Genomic DNA, 15171 nt, shown 5'->3' on the forward strand with positions numbered 1-15171 from the left:
ATTACATTCTCATGGCTTTTAATTATAATGTCACGTCACGTGATGACGTCATGATGACGTCAGATCAATTTTCATCTATAATCATCCTTAACCTACTGCTAGAGGGCGCTCTAACTTTTTATGACGTCACTGTTATGTTTTTGTAAAGAAAAACTTAGCCAGAGCATACATCGTTGAAGGCAAGTTCACATTTTTTACCAATTTTAAACTACAAGGCACTTCCGGTTTCAACCGGAAGGAAGGGTCACGTGATTTTGCATGTACATGTAATATCAATAATGAAAACCCTGGATTATTCTATCAATTCCCGCAAATGTCAAGTTCAGGTCTCTCAAGGTTGATTTTATATTGATTTTCAAAGATAACATCTATTGATCTTTAACGTGACGTTACGTGACCCATGATGACGTCATTGTGACGTCACTTCAATTTTCATCTATAACACATCCCAACTTTCAACTCAATTGGCCCTGTAGTTCTGTAGATATAGGCCTTCAAAATGTGCACCTATAATATGACGTCACATGCCATGTGATGACGTCATTGTGACATCACTTCCATTTTCATCTATAACATATCCCGGTCTAGATACATACCAGGTTTCAACCAAATCAGACCTGTAGTTTTGGAGATATAGGCCTTCAGAATATGCACCTATATTGTGACGTCACGTGACTGGTGATGACGTCATAATGACGTCAATGTTCGGCACACAGCGGCAGGTGCTGGGCTAAGTGTGTGCCAAGTATAAAGGCAATCAGATTTGATTTTAGTGGCCAAAGTGCCTTGGACGAAACAACATGTACAAATGCTATGGGCAAAATGACTGAAAAAGAAAAATTAAAAAAAAAAAAAAAAAAAATCTTAACGAAAACAAAGGCTGTTTCGGCAGGTTGCCAAAACAGCCAATAATAAGTATTACCCTGGATTGCTCATTTGGGAGACTTCCACATAGACTTGTGCACACATTTTTTCAAACTTAAATGTGCCCCAACCCAATTTTCCCTAGTCCTTTTTCCACGTATTTCGGTATGTTTACTATTTAGACCACGAGCAACAAATATAACTTAATTGTGACAAAAAATTTGTGCCTCTAAAGGAGGGCTGTGACATTATGGAGACATGAAAATGTCTCCCTCATGACCGATGTCTCCCATCGTGCGAAGAAATTACGATAACGTGTCTCCTTAGTGGTACCTTTACACGTATAATAATAAGTATAATAATTTAAAGAGGTTGTGGAATGCTCGAAGACATTTCCGTCATTTTTCGGGTATATGTAGCCTAGGGTGTGATGAAATAAAAACGACTATTGTTTCTGTCATGAAATGAATACAAAAGGTATTTTTGAGAGCTGTTTTTCAGGTCCTGTTTCGACCCGAACTTGCAATTTGTGTAAAAGTCGTCGTTGGGGGCAGCAAACAAAACATAGTCAATCGTGACGTAATAAACAGGACTCCCGATGCAGCGTAGTTCCAGCGAAACTTTTTGCAAATCACTCCGCGCAACGACATGACTTTGTTTACAATTACACTGAGCGACATTTTGTATGGGCAGCCACATGCTCCATAAATTCAACTGTAGTTGGCAACAGCTTTTACCCCCGAAATTCTAATGGGCAAGTTCAGAATTTAATAGGAAGATATCTCCATTGACTTTTTGGTACTTTCTATTGATTATTCAGTGTTTTGATAGTTACACATCATTTTATTTATAGATCGGGGATCATTCTTTTGTGTTTGCCCCAACGGCCAACCATAGTAAGAAATGTCTGCGTAATACATAAACATCGTTCGATCGTTCACATGCACATCGCATCACCGTGACACGCGCCTATGTAAAGCTGGCTGGAAATTCACGGGTGTACTTGTGCCGCTGGCCCGGCCGCTGGGACCGTAGATTTTGACACCGGTAAACGGTGTTGGAATTTCAAAATAATTCGTTGTTGATACGCGTACGGGTAGCGAACGCACTAGGCCAAGGCAAACCTATATGCCTATAATTGTGTCAGTCGCTGGCTGTAATCACACCACATTTTGTTTGCAATAAATTTCCAGCTTTCCCGTCCGGGTGTCAGCATGGAGGAATAAGAATCCTCCGTAGCCATGCAGTTTGTCCGAAGGGTACCGTGCGAAAACACGAGATCGGATTTCAGCCAAATTAACGGATAGAGCGCTGATCATGCACTGTATATTTTGTACGGCAAGAGTCTTCTTTTCTCAAGAGATTTGTTGAAATTGGACAAGAAATAATAGAGATATGATATGTTAATGATTTATAGGGAAGACTGTTTTGGACCATTTGTCCATTGCCAATCTTGAAGAATCGTAGACCCGTTCAAATGTATCCTCGACCCTCCATTATCTGCGCAGCATACGCGCACGCGTTGTCACACACAAATTGAAGGTAAATGCGTAGAAAAAAGACCGCGTAGTTTTCCTTACGTTAGTGCTGATTAATGTGACAGGCCTCCATTTTCCCTAGAACTTCTTTTGATCGAATGACAAATTCTCTGCCACTGGAATTTCTTGAATAAAGTCTTAATTAGGTACTGAAAATAATGATAGTGCTTGTTAAATTTTGGGACCAGTGAATTTTGTTTTCAACCGGGATCCCAAACATGTCATAAGTCCAGAGATTTTTGTTTTATGAACGGAGCATGACTATGATTTATGAATTGTACTTTTTTTAGTCCCATTGTCTCCTGGCGTTGTTTTAAGGCTTTTTCTTTGGTAGACAATAAAGTTAACAATTTCAAAATTCAAGTAAATTCGTAATTATCGTTTCAGGATGTTAAAACAAGGGTTAAAATGCACAAGGAAAGAAAAGAGAAGAGGACTAATTTTTTGTGGCGAACGTATACATAAAAAGCACCAGGCAACGCAAGGAACTTGACCGGGGCCCGCGACGCTGCTAACCGTACAACATTAGTTCTGGACACGGTCGACCACATCCACTGCCGTGATCGCGTGATGCGTTATGCGTGCCGTACGCGTATAATTCGAAAACAACCTGACGATTTGTCGTCTCTTTGGACTGAATATTCACCAGAATAACGTTTGAGATTGTCTGTAAATCATGAAGAAAGTTGCGGTAGGACTGTTGATGCTCATCTAAAAATGTTATCATGAACATAATACTTTGAGTCCTTGGATAAAACGCAGCTGTTTTTTTCACGCAAACGTCGCAGACCTACCACTCAGATCATCAGAGCCGCATTGCCTGGCGTTTTCAGCTGGCCAGTTGCAGTATCTGTGTTTTCGCTGGTCTCTTTTTCGGGCAGTTGGGGCTCAAATTTATATGGAAGAACAGCTCAGAGGTCACCGTGTCCTTGTTCAATATACTCATCCAAATATTAAGCGATGGGAAGGAATATTAATCTCCGCGAGTCTTTTACAAAATGTTGATTTTTCACTGCTTGACTGCGAGTCACACGTGCTGACAGGGCGGGTTTGGGCAGCAGTAAACAGTCGTTGTATAAACGAGTCCTGTTTATTACGTCACGCTTTTTCTGATTTTACGAAGAGCCCAACGACTGTTGATTTCAATTATGCGCTCGCCGACCAACAAATTACTCGATGAATTTCAGTTTTAAAAACATATAAACGCACATTAGAAAAGAATGGGAGTTTGTCATTATGCTATATATGGGTCTACTCTACAATATAAAAATATAAAAAACAAAACGATTTTCAGCATTCCACAACCTCTTTAAGTGTTGGAGGTCTCGAGGCCGGCCTTGGCCTCGGAGCCTTCCGGCCTCTACATACACAGTGCAGTCCGAAGACCAATGGCTATTGAATGTTCTAATCGGCATTAATTAATAATTGAGGCACCTTGTGATTGGCTGTTCTGAATGATCCTTGGATACAGCCATAGTGCAGGCACGGCATGTGTGTACGTTAATGAGCCAGGGATTCTGTTGTACACAACCGGAGTTGCAATGAAAATATCTCTTTTATCCGACTTGATTCTTTTCTCAATTTGCATGGATCCCCTGCTACATTATAAATCTTTGTAATTTGAACAGAAATTGAAAATATATCGGCCAAAAAAAAGCAAAAACCGCTGTCTAAGTCAGGGGCTTTGTTTGAATTCTCCTAGCAAATCTCCCCATGTCACGCCAAAGACCAGAAACGCTCGAAATTTCAAGCTACACTCATCCCTGAACGAGTGAACATCACAAGACCTAAGATCTCAGCCATCGGGTAACGAAAAATTAGGAGACTCAGTACATGCATAGACCAACTTATCATAAACATACCAAAGAAATTTCATGACTATAGGTCATAGGGTTTTGGAATTATAGCTAATTAATTATTCATATGCAGGAATGGTAATTCTGCTTTGTGTACACTATGTATATCCACGGGGAAATTAAGTTTTTACTACGCGTCGGAAAATATTTCGCTGCGCGGCAACCCGTGGTCCAAATTTTATGTTTTTGGTACTGTAGGGAGACCAAGTGCGCCCTCAGTTGTTGTACGTCCAAAAGTTTGCCAAGTGATTTGCATACTTTCATGAAACACTTGGATTTGTATAGTGTGACCTTTGTGCTCCCCGCGCAAAGGCAACTTTTAACGATTTTTCTCCGGTGGGCTATGAGAAGAGAAGATCGACATAAAATTGTGTCCAACTATTCTTTTGTTTTAGAGGGAGCATGGCTCCTGCCATGCTCCTGAGGTATATATCACTGTGGGAGGGTGATCTTACAGAAACTTACTACTAGTTGACACTACTGGAGTTGTACTTGACTCGTCTACGTTCTGACTAATTGTTTTATCTAATGTTTGCGATTCGTCTCAGCCATCCAGCCTGATCCTGGGCAGCATGAACAGCCTGATCGTGTTTGAGGCCGATGGCATTAAGGTCGTCTATGATCTGTGAGAGGTAGTGCACGACATAGGCTTCCTTCCTGTCGGAAGGGCTCTGATGGTTGGTTTTTGGGGTTCAGGAAGACAGCAAGAGGCACCTCAGGTCTCCGCAGTGCATGACCAATTAGGCGAGGCCACTTCCAAGGAGGGTGGTTGTGGCAGGTGCTACGTACCCAGTGAGTATAGAAACTTCCCAGTGAGTATTAATCGTTTTGTGAGAGAAGTTGTATTTTGGGACAGACATGATTCACTGCATTGTAGTTTTGTACTAGAGTGTGCAGCATCTGTACACAGCCACTATCCAGCCATGTGTTGAACTTTGTCTTTGACATACATTGTATTTACTGTCATTTTCTATTGTGCACACGGGCTTGGTAATACTTGAAGTCTTGTAGGAATACATTTATTGAAGCTCAGGAAATCATAGTCGTTATAGTGATTGCATAGTTTGTTTGAACACTCGTCCACTTTAATTAGAGGACCGTTCCTCCTTCCTTCCCCCTTAATCGACGTAGGTACTGGTGCACTGGTCAGTATCAAATGATGCGCAACACTCGAGGCTAAAAAGTCAGAACAGCTTTGGTCGCGAATGTTTTTATTTAAGGCTGTCACGGAAAAAGTTTGGGGGGGGGGCGGAATTCCCCAGCGAGTTCAGCTGGAAGAGGTTTATGTCAGTTTCTGTGGTCAAGAAGATCTTCCGCCCCGGCCCAAACCGTGCTGTAAGTTTGTCCAGTTTGACCAGTTCGCTACAGGTAGTCTGAGCCTTTTACGGTCGCGTTGCCAAGTACTAGGTTTACATCGCAGCCTGAGCAATGCGCAGTAAACATTCACTGTGGCCATGCTCTACCACAGGGTACGCTGTACATTTGCCGTATAGCCTAAAGACTATGTTGGATGGTTTCCCTTCCTGATTTTCCCTTTTGTAAGTACTGTACATCGCCTTCATATTTTTTGTAGCTTTAGTGGTGCAAATTGACATAATTTTATTATATTTACTCTCCAGTCAGAGGTTGTTGCATTGATATCTGCATATTTTTCATTGTACGTGTGCGAGCAAGCACGATGTGAAACTCGCGCCATGTGGTCAGAAAACGTGTGGAGATTAGGCTTGGAATTTGAATTTTTTTTTCATGAATGGCTGACTTATGGTAGCAGAATTTGGAAATTCACTGGTGCTTTTTTGCCCACTGTCGAGCCCCAGGGTGTTTATTTACAACAAAAGCAGGCCACTGAAAAGGTGTTACGTAACTCCAGGTAACCTGCACTGGCTAAAACAGGAAGCGTTTCAGCTAAAAACGATTAATATATCTTTTATGAGATAAAGTCATTCTGGTTTAGAAGCGCTATACCCTCCCTGAGGGGTTTTAACTTACTGTTTTAGCGGCAAGTTGAACTCAATTTGGTGTAAAAACGGTTCATACATTGTTTTAGCAATGAAGTTACACCAACTTTAGTTCAACCGGAGTTTTAACGGAATTTAAAACGTTGTCTGAACGATGCTTAGTGTATGTACAACCACAGATTACAGTTCTGTAGATATGATTAACACTGTGTTACAGCTTTAATGGCTACTTACTCTGGTCCGTATCTGGCATTTCTACATCCTTTGTTGGCAATCCAAGATGATCTCGTATAACACTTGACAGTGTGACAATGTTATCTGCTGCCTCAATAAGCAACTGGTACCTGTAAAATATCAAGATTTTTAAATCAATGTTAGGACTTATGAAATTCAGGGGTGTGAGTGGAGCTCTAAAAAAATAGCTGAAAATAGCTGAAAATAGCTAAAAAATAGCTGAAAATAGCTGAACCTGCGAGCACGAAGCGCAAAGCTCATACGGAGTGGGGTCAGGGGCCCACTGGAAAATTTTGAAATGAAGATGCTCTGTGCTGCATTTTACAGCCTCCTGGGTCAACTACTGGTTCGAAATTTTTTTGAAATGTATGCATGTTTTTAAGTTAACTTTTTCCTTCATATTGGCTTGAAACTGCCTAAATGGAACTTGTATATGAAAACTGTGTTAAAACTGAGGTTTGTTAAACTGTCGTGTGAGTCAGCCAAAGCCCTGCCCCGCAAAATATGAACTTCTTTTAAATCTAGCTCTTACTTAAACTTCATGTTGTTTGGCCATCTTCAATTCCTTGCTGCAAAGAATGCACATCGCATGTCCAGGCTTTTGGATTTTTCGGATCATGTCGCCTAATTTCTGCCTATGACCGGTGTGTTCCATCCACGTCCATTTCCACGGATTTGTCTTGTCAATGTCCCTATCAAATTCCGAATCTCTTTGGACAATTATGCATTGGTGTTGCACCGACATCTTGCGGAATGTCAAAATTTGTTTGAAAATAGGTACGAAACGACACACTAACGTTAGCAGCAGTGCAGAATGTATCAGTGGATGCAATGCAAACATGAACTTTGCCCCGCATCATGAAGCCCTCTATTGGCTAGCAACAATTTACTAGTCTTATTTCAAAGCTTTATAGTTGCAATGAGAAGTGTGCAAAGTGATCTTTTCGAGGTTTACAGCAAGTTATTGCGGAGATCATTGTGTGTCACTACTTACACAGACACAGGAACGGCTGCAAAGAGTCCCAACGCGCTTCATGGCGCATGTGTGCATATTGATATTTATCTGCAGCCAATCACAGCGCAATGACTGTTGGTTCCCCGGATGCTGTTTGCATTGTGTACAATACATAGTACACATGTGGCTTTGAGCTGAAAAATGCATACACATCGTATAATGGCACATGTTAGTACGCGTACATATGGGTGAATTGTAGAGCGGATCGACTGTGTTTTTCGCGAAAAAGCTGGTAAACACCAGGACAATCGATAGAAACAAGCGAAAAAAACAAAATCTGGCACACTCAACAAACAAGCGGAAATTTGCTAAACAACAGAGATTTCACATATCTGAAAATTTCACTGTTTGAGTCTTGTTAAAAGATGAAATAAAACAAAGATAAAACAAAATAAGTCATCTCAAAATAAGTGAGACATTTCTTAGATGTACACGTATGGTGATTATGTTACATGTATGTACCAACTACAATGTCATCCCATCTACAGTTGGTGTTGAAAACGACACTTTCGGGTTTGAGACAAATGTGAAGAAACGTGAGCCAACTCATCGGAGAATTCTATCCATGGTGAGCTCTATCTACGATCCATTGGGATTGATAAGCCCTGTCGTCTTACATGCAAAGATATTACTCCAAGACCTATGCAGACAGAAAGTGAGTTGGGATTCACAAATTGACGAAGATCATTTAAGAGGATGGAACCAGTGGCTTGCTGACCTCCCAAAATTGGAAGGCATCATAGTGGAAAGATGTTTCAAGCCAAGAGGTTTTGAAGACCCTGAAAAGGTGCAACTCCATCACTTTGCAGATGCGAGTGAAAAGGGATATGGAACCGTCAGCTATCTCAGACTACAAAACAGTCGTGGGAATGTGCACTGCAGTTTCGAAACCTCTAAAGCAAGAGTTGCCCCACTGAAGGTATACAATCAATACCAAGACTCGAACTAACAGCAGCAATTAACCGTTGCCATGAGAGTAAACAACCAGCTCCTGTGAGAACTAGACATACCCGTAGACGAGATTTTCTTCTGGACGGATAGCACGACTGTCATCAAATACATCCAGAATGAAACCACAAGATACAAGACGTTCATAGCGAACCGACTGACGGTTATACGAGAGAACTCAAAGCCGTAACAGTGGAACTACGTCAGAATCTGTGAGCACTCATCATACACTCATACGCAAGGAAACAGTTTTTCTACCGTTTTTCTACTGTTGTTACCGTTTTAGCCGTTTTTAGCCTTTTTACTGTTTGGATCAATAAATTACTGGATATCAACAGCTTGGAGTCTGTCTTCAAAGGTATTGCAGAACGTGGCAGAATCTGTGAGAACTCGTCGTACACTCATCGGTAAGGAAGATCTTACAGTTGGGACTACTCCAACAGTCGTAACTGTCCAAACTATAGTTGGTGAAATTGCTATTAAATACCAATTGGATCATTAATGCAGCAATGAAAACAATAGACGTATGGTGTTGAGTTTTTTGTGACAAAACAGGGTGATGGGGCACGATTACTAGAATTTTGTTATCCATTGTTCCTGTTCAGTGATGAGTGTCCATGAAACAATGGAAAAAATGATGAACCTCTGATAAACTGACCAGATTAAGCATCTTATCTAGGGCTGTTCATTTTCAAAAAAATTTGTTTCCGATCAAGTTCTACACACGCTAGCTGCAACTGCATGCCGCGCCGGTCTACAGTTGCACGCAAAGTACGCCGGCTAATGTCTGCATGCAGTGATCGATATCATGGGACACTGCAGTGTTTTGCAATAATTTAATACTTTATAATTGTCAAGGGCTTTAACCCGCTAAAAGAATGGGAACAATGAACCGCTGATGACAAAAAAATTGCCATTGACAAAAAAGTGGCATTTGGTAGTGCGATATTTTAGTTTATATAACACCTAACTGGATCCTTGTCATTTGATTGGTGGAATTTAGTCCCATGACATTAAATCATTTGTCCCATTTCACTGACAAAATACTACCGTGCAAATTGGTTCCATTACCGTGCATATCTCGGTTCCATTCGTTTCGCCCCATTGCACGCGCGCCTCGTTATGGATCGCGGTGCTGTAGTTTGCTGCTACACGTTGAGCGTACACGAAAATATATGCGCTATGCATTATGCATGTACACGTATCGAGTGCAACCTTTGACACGGCCGTGCATGAACAGCAACAAAAAACATGGCGGGTTTTTTGATGGTGACGGACGACGATTTAAGTGAGCTTGTGGACAGTTCTGACGCTGTTAACACCAAGAAACAAATTCAGTACGCCGTCAGCCGATTGGAGGCATATGCAGTCTTTTCTGGGACAACTCTAGCTGCCGTCGAAGCGCTGACAGTTGAAGAACTTGACAAATTTTTGTCCCGATTTTTTGTTGGATTGAGGAAAGCAGACGGTAGTCTATACACGAAGAAGTCGATGCACTGGATCAAATACGGAGTAAATCGTCATTTCAAAGCCGTGAAAGATGTTGACGTATCCAAGTCTGACCAGTGTCATCGGAGCAACCAGACATACAAAGCAATGATGGTAAAGTAGAAGAAGGAGGGGAAAGGGTCTGTCAAGCACAAGAATCCAATCAGTTGGGAAGATATGGCCAAGATTTTTGCTTCAGATGCCCTTGACATTGCAACACCATCAGGTCTGCAGAATAAAGTTTTCATGGATGTGATGATATATTTTGCTAATCCAGGGCGCGAAAACCTCTGTGACATGAAAGTTGATGACTTTGTGATTGAAACAGATGCACAGAATCTTTGCTACGTCGTGCACCGGGACATGCTCACCAAATCAAGAAGAGAAAATGATGACAAAGGTTATAGTGGGTATATGTACGAGATCCCAGGGTCTTCCAGTTGTCCGGTCTCTTCATTTCTGCCATACAAGGCTATGTTGAACCCTGCACAGGACTGCTTCTGGCAACAACCTAAAGACAAAGCTCCAGCTGAGGGACCATGGTACTGCACTGCCCCGTTGGGTATCAACACTCTAGGTAACAAGATGAAAACTATTGCTGAGGTAGCTGGTTGTGTCAGGAAATACACTAACCACAGCCTGAGAGCCACAACAGTGATCGTCCTAGACCATGCTGGTTTCGCAAGCCGTGACATCATGTCTGTTACTGGTCACAAATCAGAATCCTCGCTAAAACACTATGCAACAACTAGTGCTGATAAGAAAAAGGAAATCAGTGCCAAAATCGCTTGCAAAATGATGCAGACAAAAGTCCAAGTAGGCCTACCAGTAGCTGTAGTCCAGCACTGCCTACTGAGCCTGTAGCCCTAGGCCAAACTGAAGATCAGGACGACCCAACACTGGACTTGCTCTTGACACTCTTTCAAGAACAAGTGATTCTACAAGAATCAAACTTCAGCATCCAGAACGCAACATCATGTTCTTCAGTGCAGCACTTCCATTTTCATGGACCTGTCACATTCCACAACAAATGATGTGGACATTCATTCAATTTGTATATGTGTTGTTTAGTGCTTGGACAGTTCAACCGTTCAATCTGTTATATAGACTGCTTTTTCCAACAATTTCGGAGTTGAAATTTAGAAGTGTTTACAACAGTTTGGATTGGAACTTTAAGGCCTACCACCTTATGGATACATAATATGTTGTGGATGCCTGGATGGAAACGAAGTCAAATTGAAATAAAGTCAAATTGAAGGTAACCCTAAGTACATTGTATATTGTTTATAAAAATATCAAATGACAAGGATCTAATTAGATGTTATAAAAAACAAATAATGAATGTTTTTTAATTCGTGCAATGGAAGGAATATTTTCATTCGGCGAAAAATTGACTGTTCCATTCAACTCGGCTACGCCTCGTTGAATGGAACAGTCAATTTTTCACCTCACGAAAATATTCCTTCCATTGCACTCACAAACATTCATTATTTGTATAATCACCGTAAAGTCACTTTTTATTTCAAAACTGAACAATACCGCAAACTCGGTATGGAATTTATTTTTGGGTGAGTAATAAGCAAGGTTTGGTTATTGATTTGAAAATTTTATTTGTTTCGAGAAGGATCATCGGAAAGAGAGGTGGAGATAATAATAAGGGAATAAATGTGTGCTCGAGAGGTTTTAATCTCTCTGTTTAAGACCGCTTAGAGTCTGGGTGCTGATAATTACCCGAGCCGGAATATCATTCATAAATACCTTTTCGGTCAAAAAAATATAATATATCGGTAAAAAAATCCCGATTTTGTTCAACAAGTTCACTTCATGCTTTTTTAAACATCCCTCTAGCTAAATAACGGAGTGTTCAGCTGGCGATTAAGATGTAAACAACCCTTTTATGGAGATTGACGCGCGCGTGGCACGTTCTGTGTGATGTCGCGCAGAACGCACCTGGGGCGTGCGTTTTGAATTTAGAACTATGAAATTCTGACTAACTGGTAGTGTTGTGCATGCCTACGTGAGGACTGTGAACGTTCAACCAATAAAATGGTAAGAGGCACTGGATTTTTAGGAGTCCACATTCTATGTGACACTGGAAAAGTGTTTAAGACCAGCTAGCCATGTCTTTATCATCCGTTTATTAGACCAGCCACGTGACGGGCTCTCGACCAATAGGAATGGCTAAACTGTCTGAGGTATTTATGAATATCTTGTTTATAAAAGCAGGGAATGTATTAAGCCATGAACCCTAAACACGGCAGTTGGCGTCAACCAATGTGCTTTTCCAACACTTTTGCAAAAGGAATCAAAGACAAGTATTGTAAGACGCTTTGTGACATCTACAAAAACACAAACACACAAACATGCAAACATGCAGGGCTGAAAAAAGAAACACAAAAGGAGGATTAGGAGGGAAAGGTGTGGAAAGATGCAGGGGAGGGTGGATGAGAGAACAAAGAAACAAAGGGAGATGGCAAACCACAAGGGGTCTGGTGTAAACAGGGGAGGGACCAGAAAGGGGAAGGATCAAAGGTCACAGGGAGTGGGAACGGACAAAAGAGTGTGAGAGTGAAGGGATGATGGGGGGGGGGGGGGGGACAGTATAGAGGTGGAAAGGGATGAAAGATGGCGGGAGATGTGTAAACACAAACAAGGAAGACCAGATGGATTATCTGTAACAGAGGACAATGGAGGAAGAAAAGGATTAATCATTTCCAAGTTGGATGTTGAGACCATGTGGTTGAATAGTTCGAAGACGATTCATCCACACCTTCTCTCTGCTGAGGCGAACTGACTCATCAATATCTGACGCAGAGCACAAACTTCTCTCCAAGGGTCTCAATTTTTGTCCCGCTCCCCGTTCTGTGAACCAGGTTCAGCTCAGCCAAGATCTCACGGAATACTACCGTAGAATCCGCCTGCGTGAGTTTTTCCTGGACAGTGAACCGTGTGAGCCAGAGCCTTTTCGAGTCAAGAGTTCATGGGTACCCCCCAAGAATCGTGTGCCAGCCATAGAGACATACGTTCAAGTTATCAATTCCCAAGTCACTAACCCGGACAACTTCCCCCACAGGACTCATGATAATCTCCCCAGAGAGGAGCGCCTGGCTCTCAACTCCTTGCGCTCTCGCACCGACATCATCATCAAGCCAGCAGATAAAGGTTCAGCTGTGGTCATCATGGATCGTCAGCAGTACATTGATGAGGCCCACCGCCAGTTGGATAATCGCACTAACTATACCCGCCTTGACTCTGACCCCACAGGCACTTTCTGTCAAGATATACAACAGGTACTTGACGATATGCGATCACGTGACCAGTTGTCGAAGAAAGCTCACAAATTTCTTTCTCCCTGTGATTGTAGGACTGCCAGATTTTACCTGCTACCCAAGATTCACAAGGCTGGCAACCCCGGTAGACCCATCATCTCCGGTAATGGCTCACCCACGGAACGCATCTCCCTGTTCATTGACAGTTTTCTCAAACCCCTTGTCCCACAGATTTCGTCATACATTCACGACACCCCAGACTTCCTACGCAAGCTTGAAGGAATCAAGGACCAGATTCCCAGCACAGCCATCATTGGGACTTTCGACGTCTCATCTCTGTACACCAACATCCCACATGAGGAGGGAGTTCGTGCTTGCTCCTTGGCTCTGGCCAAGGCAGGACACACGACTCCTCCCATCAGTGATGTTGGCACCCTCATGAGACTTATACTAACGAAGAACAATTTTTCCTTCCTTGGTGAACACTATCTACAGGTACACGGCACTGCAATGGGCACTCGCATGGCCCCGTCGATGGCTTGCCTCTTCATGGGTGACCTCGAAGAACGCATTCTTGCCTCGGCCCCATGTCGCCCTTGGATCTGGTGGAGATATATTGATGATGTTTTCTTCATCTGGACCAGTGATGAGGACAGTCTCTTGACCTTCACTAACCACATCAATTCCTTCCACAGAACCATCAAATTCACATCGGAGTTCTCGGCTCACCAAACCCACTTTCTGGATGTCACCGTCCGCAAGCAAGGCAACTCACTAACCACTGACCTGTATTCCAAACCCACAGACACCCACCAGTACCTCCACTCCTCCAGCTGTCACCCCAGGCACTGCAAAACTGGCATAGCGTTTAGCCAGGCACTCAGACTCAGAAGAATTTGTTCTAATGATTCCGATTTCTCCCGCCATACACAGATACTGAAGAACAACTTGGTGGCCAGGGGTCACAGCTCTCGCCAAGTTCATCGTGCCATTGCCAGAGCTAAATCTATCCCCAGAAATCAAGCTCTCACGGGAAAGGCCCCTGATGCCATGGCCAAACCCATGATTCCCTTGGTTACCACGTTTCACCCCAATCTCCCTCCCCTCCGCAAAATCACTAATGACAATCATCATATCCTCCATACTTCAGATCGCCTTGCCCGCGCCATCCCCAACGGCCCCACATTGGCTTACAGGCGTCCTCGAAATCTACGGGACTTGATTGTTCGAGCTGAAGTCCCATCCTTAGATGCATCCCCTCCCACCCAGCATGGTACTTTCAAGTGCAGTTCCAGATGTGTTGTCTGCCAGATTCATATCCAGGAGTCTGACTCCTTTTCTGGCCACTCTTCTGTCACTACCCACAGAACCATTGGTAACATCACTTGTAACACCTCTAATGTCATATATCTCATTTCTTGCAGGGTCTGTGGAGTGCAGTATGTAGGTGAGACTAAGAATACGCTCAAGAAGCGTTTCTATGCCCATCGGTCAACGGTCAACACCAAGAAACTAGACACCCCTGTTGGTCATCACTTCAACCTGCCTAACCACTCCATTTCTGATATGATTTTGCAGGGCATTGAATCTCTTGGCCATCGCAAAGAGTCAGTTCGCCTCAGCAGAGAGAAGGTGTGGATGAATCGTCTTCGAACTATTCAACCACATGGTCTCAACATCCAACTTGGAAATGATTAATCCTTTTCTTCCTCCATTGTCCTCTGTTACAGATAATCCATCTGGTCTTCCTTGTTTGCGTTTACACATCTCCCGCCATCTTTCATCCCTTTCCACCTCTATACTGTCCCCCCCCCCCCATCATCCCTTCACTCTCACACTCTTTTGTCCGTTCCCACTCCCTGTGACCTTTGATCCTTCCCCTTTCTGGTCCCTCCCCTGTTTACACCAGACCCCTTGTGGTTTGCCATCTCCCTTTGTTTCTTTGTTCTCTCATCCACCCTCCCCTGCATCTTTCCACACCTTTCCCTCCTAATCCTCCTT

General features: G+C 42.8%; 1 protein-coding gene across 1 annotated transcript in view; it reads right to left on the bottom strand.

Moving 5' to 3' along the window:
- LOC119745801 (MYCBP-associated protein-like) overlaps positions 1 to 15171 on the bottom strand; it is a 114764-nt gene that overhangs the window by 25333 nt on the left and 74260 nt on the right. Inside the window, exon 17 of the mRNA XM_038222409.1 lies at positions 6451 to 6560. Coding sequence (XP_038078337.1) covers positions 6451 to 6560 — 110 coding nt within the window. The remainder of the gene's footprint in view (positions 1 to 6450; positions 6561 to 15171) is intronic.

Source organism: Patiria miniata, unplaced genomic scaffold, assembly GCF_015706575.1.
Source record: "Patiria miniata isolate m_02_andy unplaced genomic scaffold, ASM1570657v1 HiC_scaffold_7, whole genome shotgun sequence".
In the NCBI taxonomy this organism is placed as follows: domain Eukaryota; kingdom Metazoa; phylum Echinodermata; class Asteroidea; order Valvatida; family Asterinidae; genus Patiria; species Patiria miniata.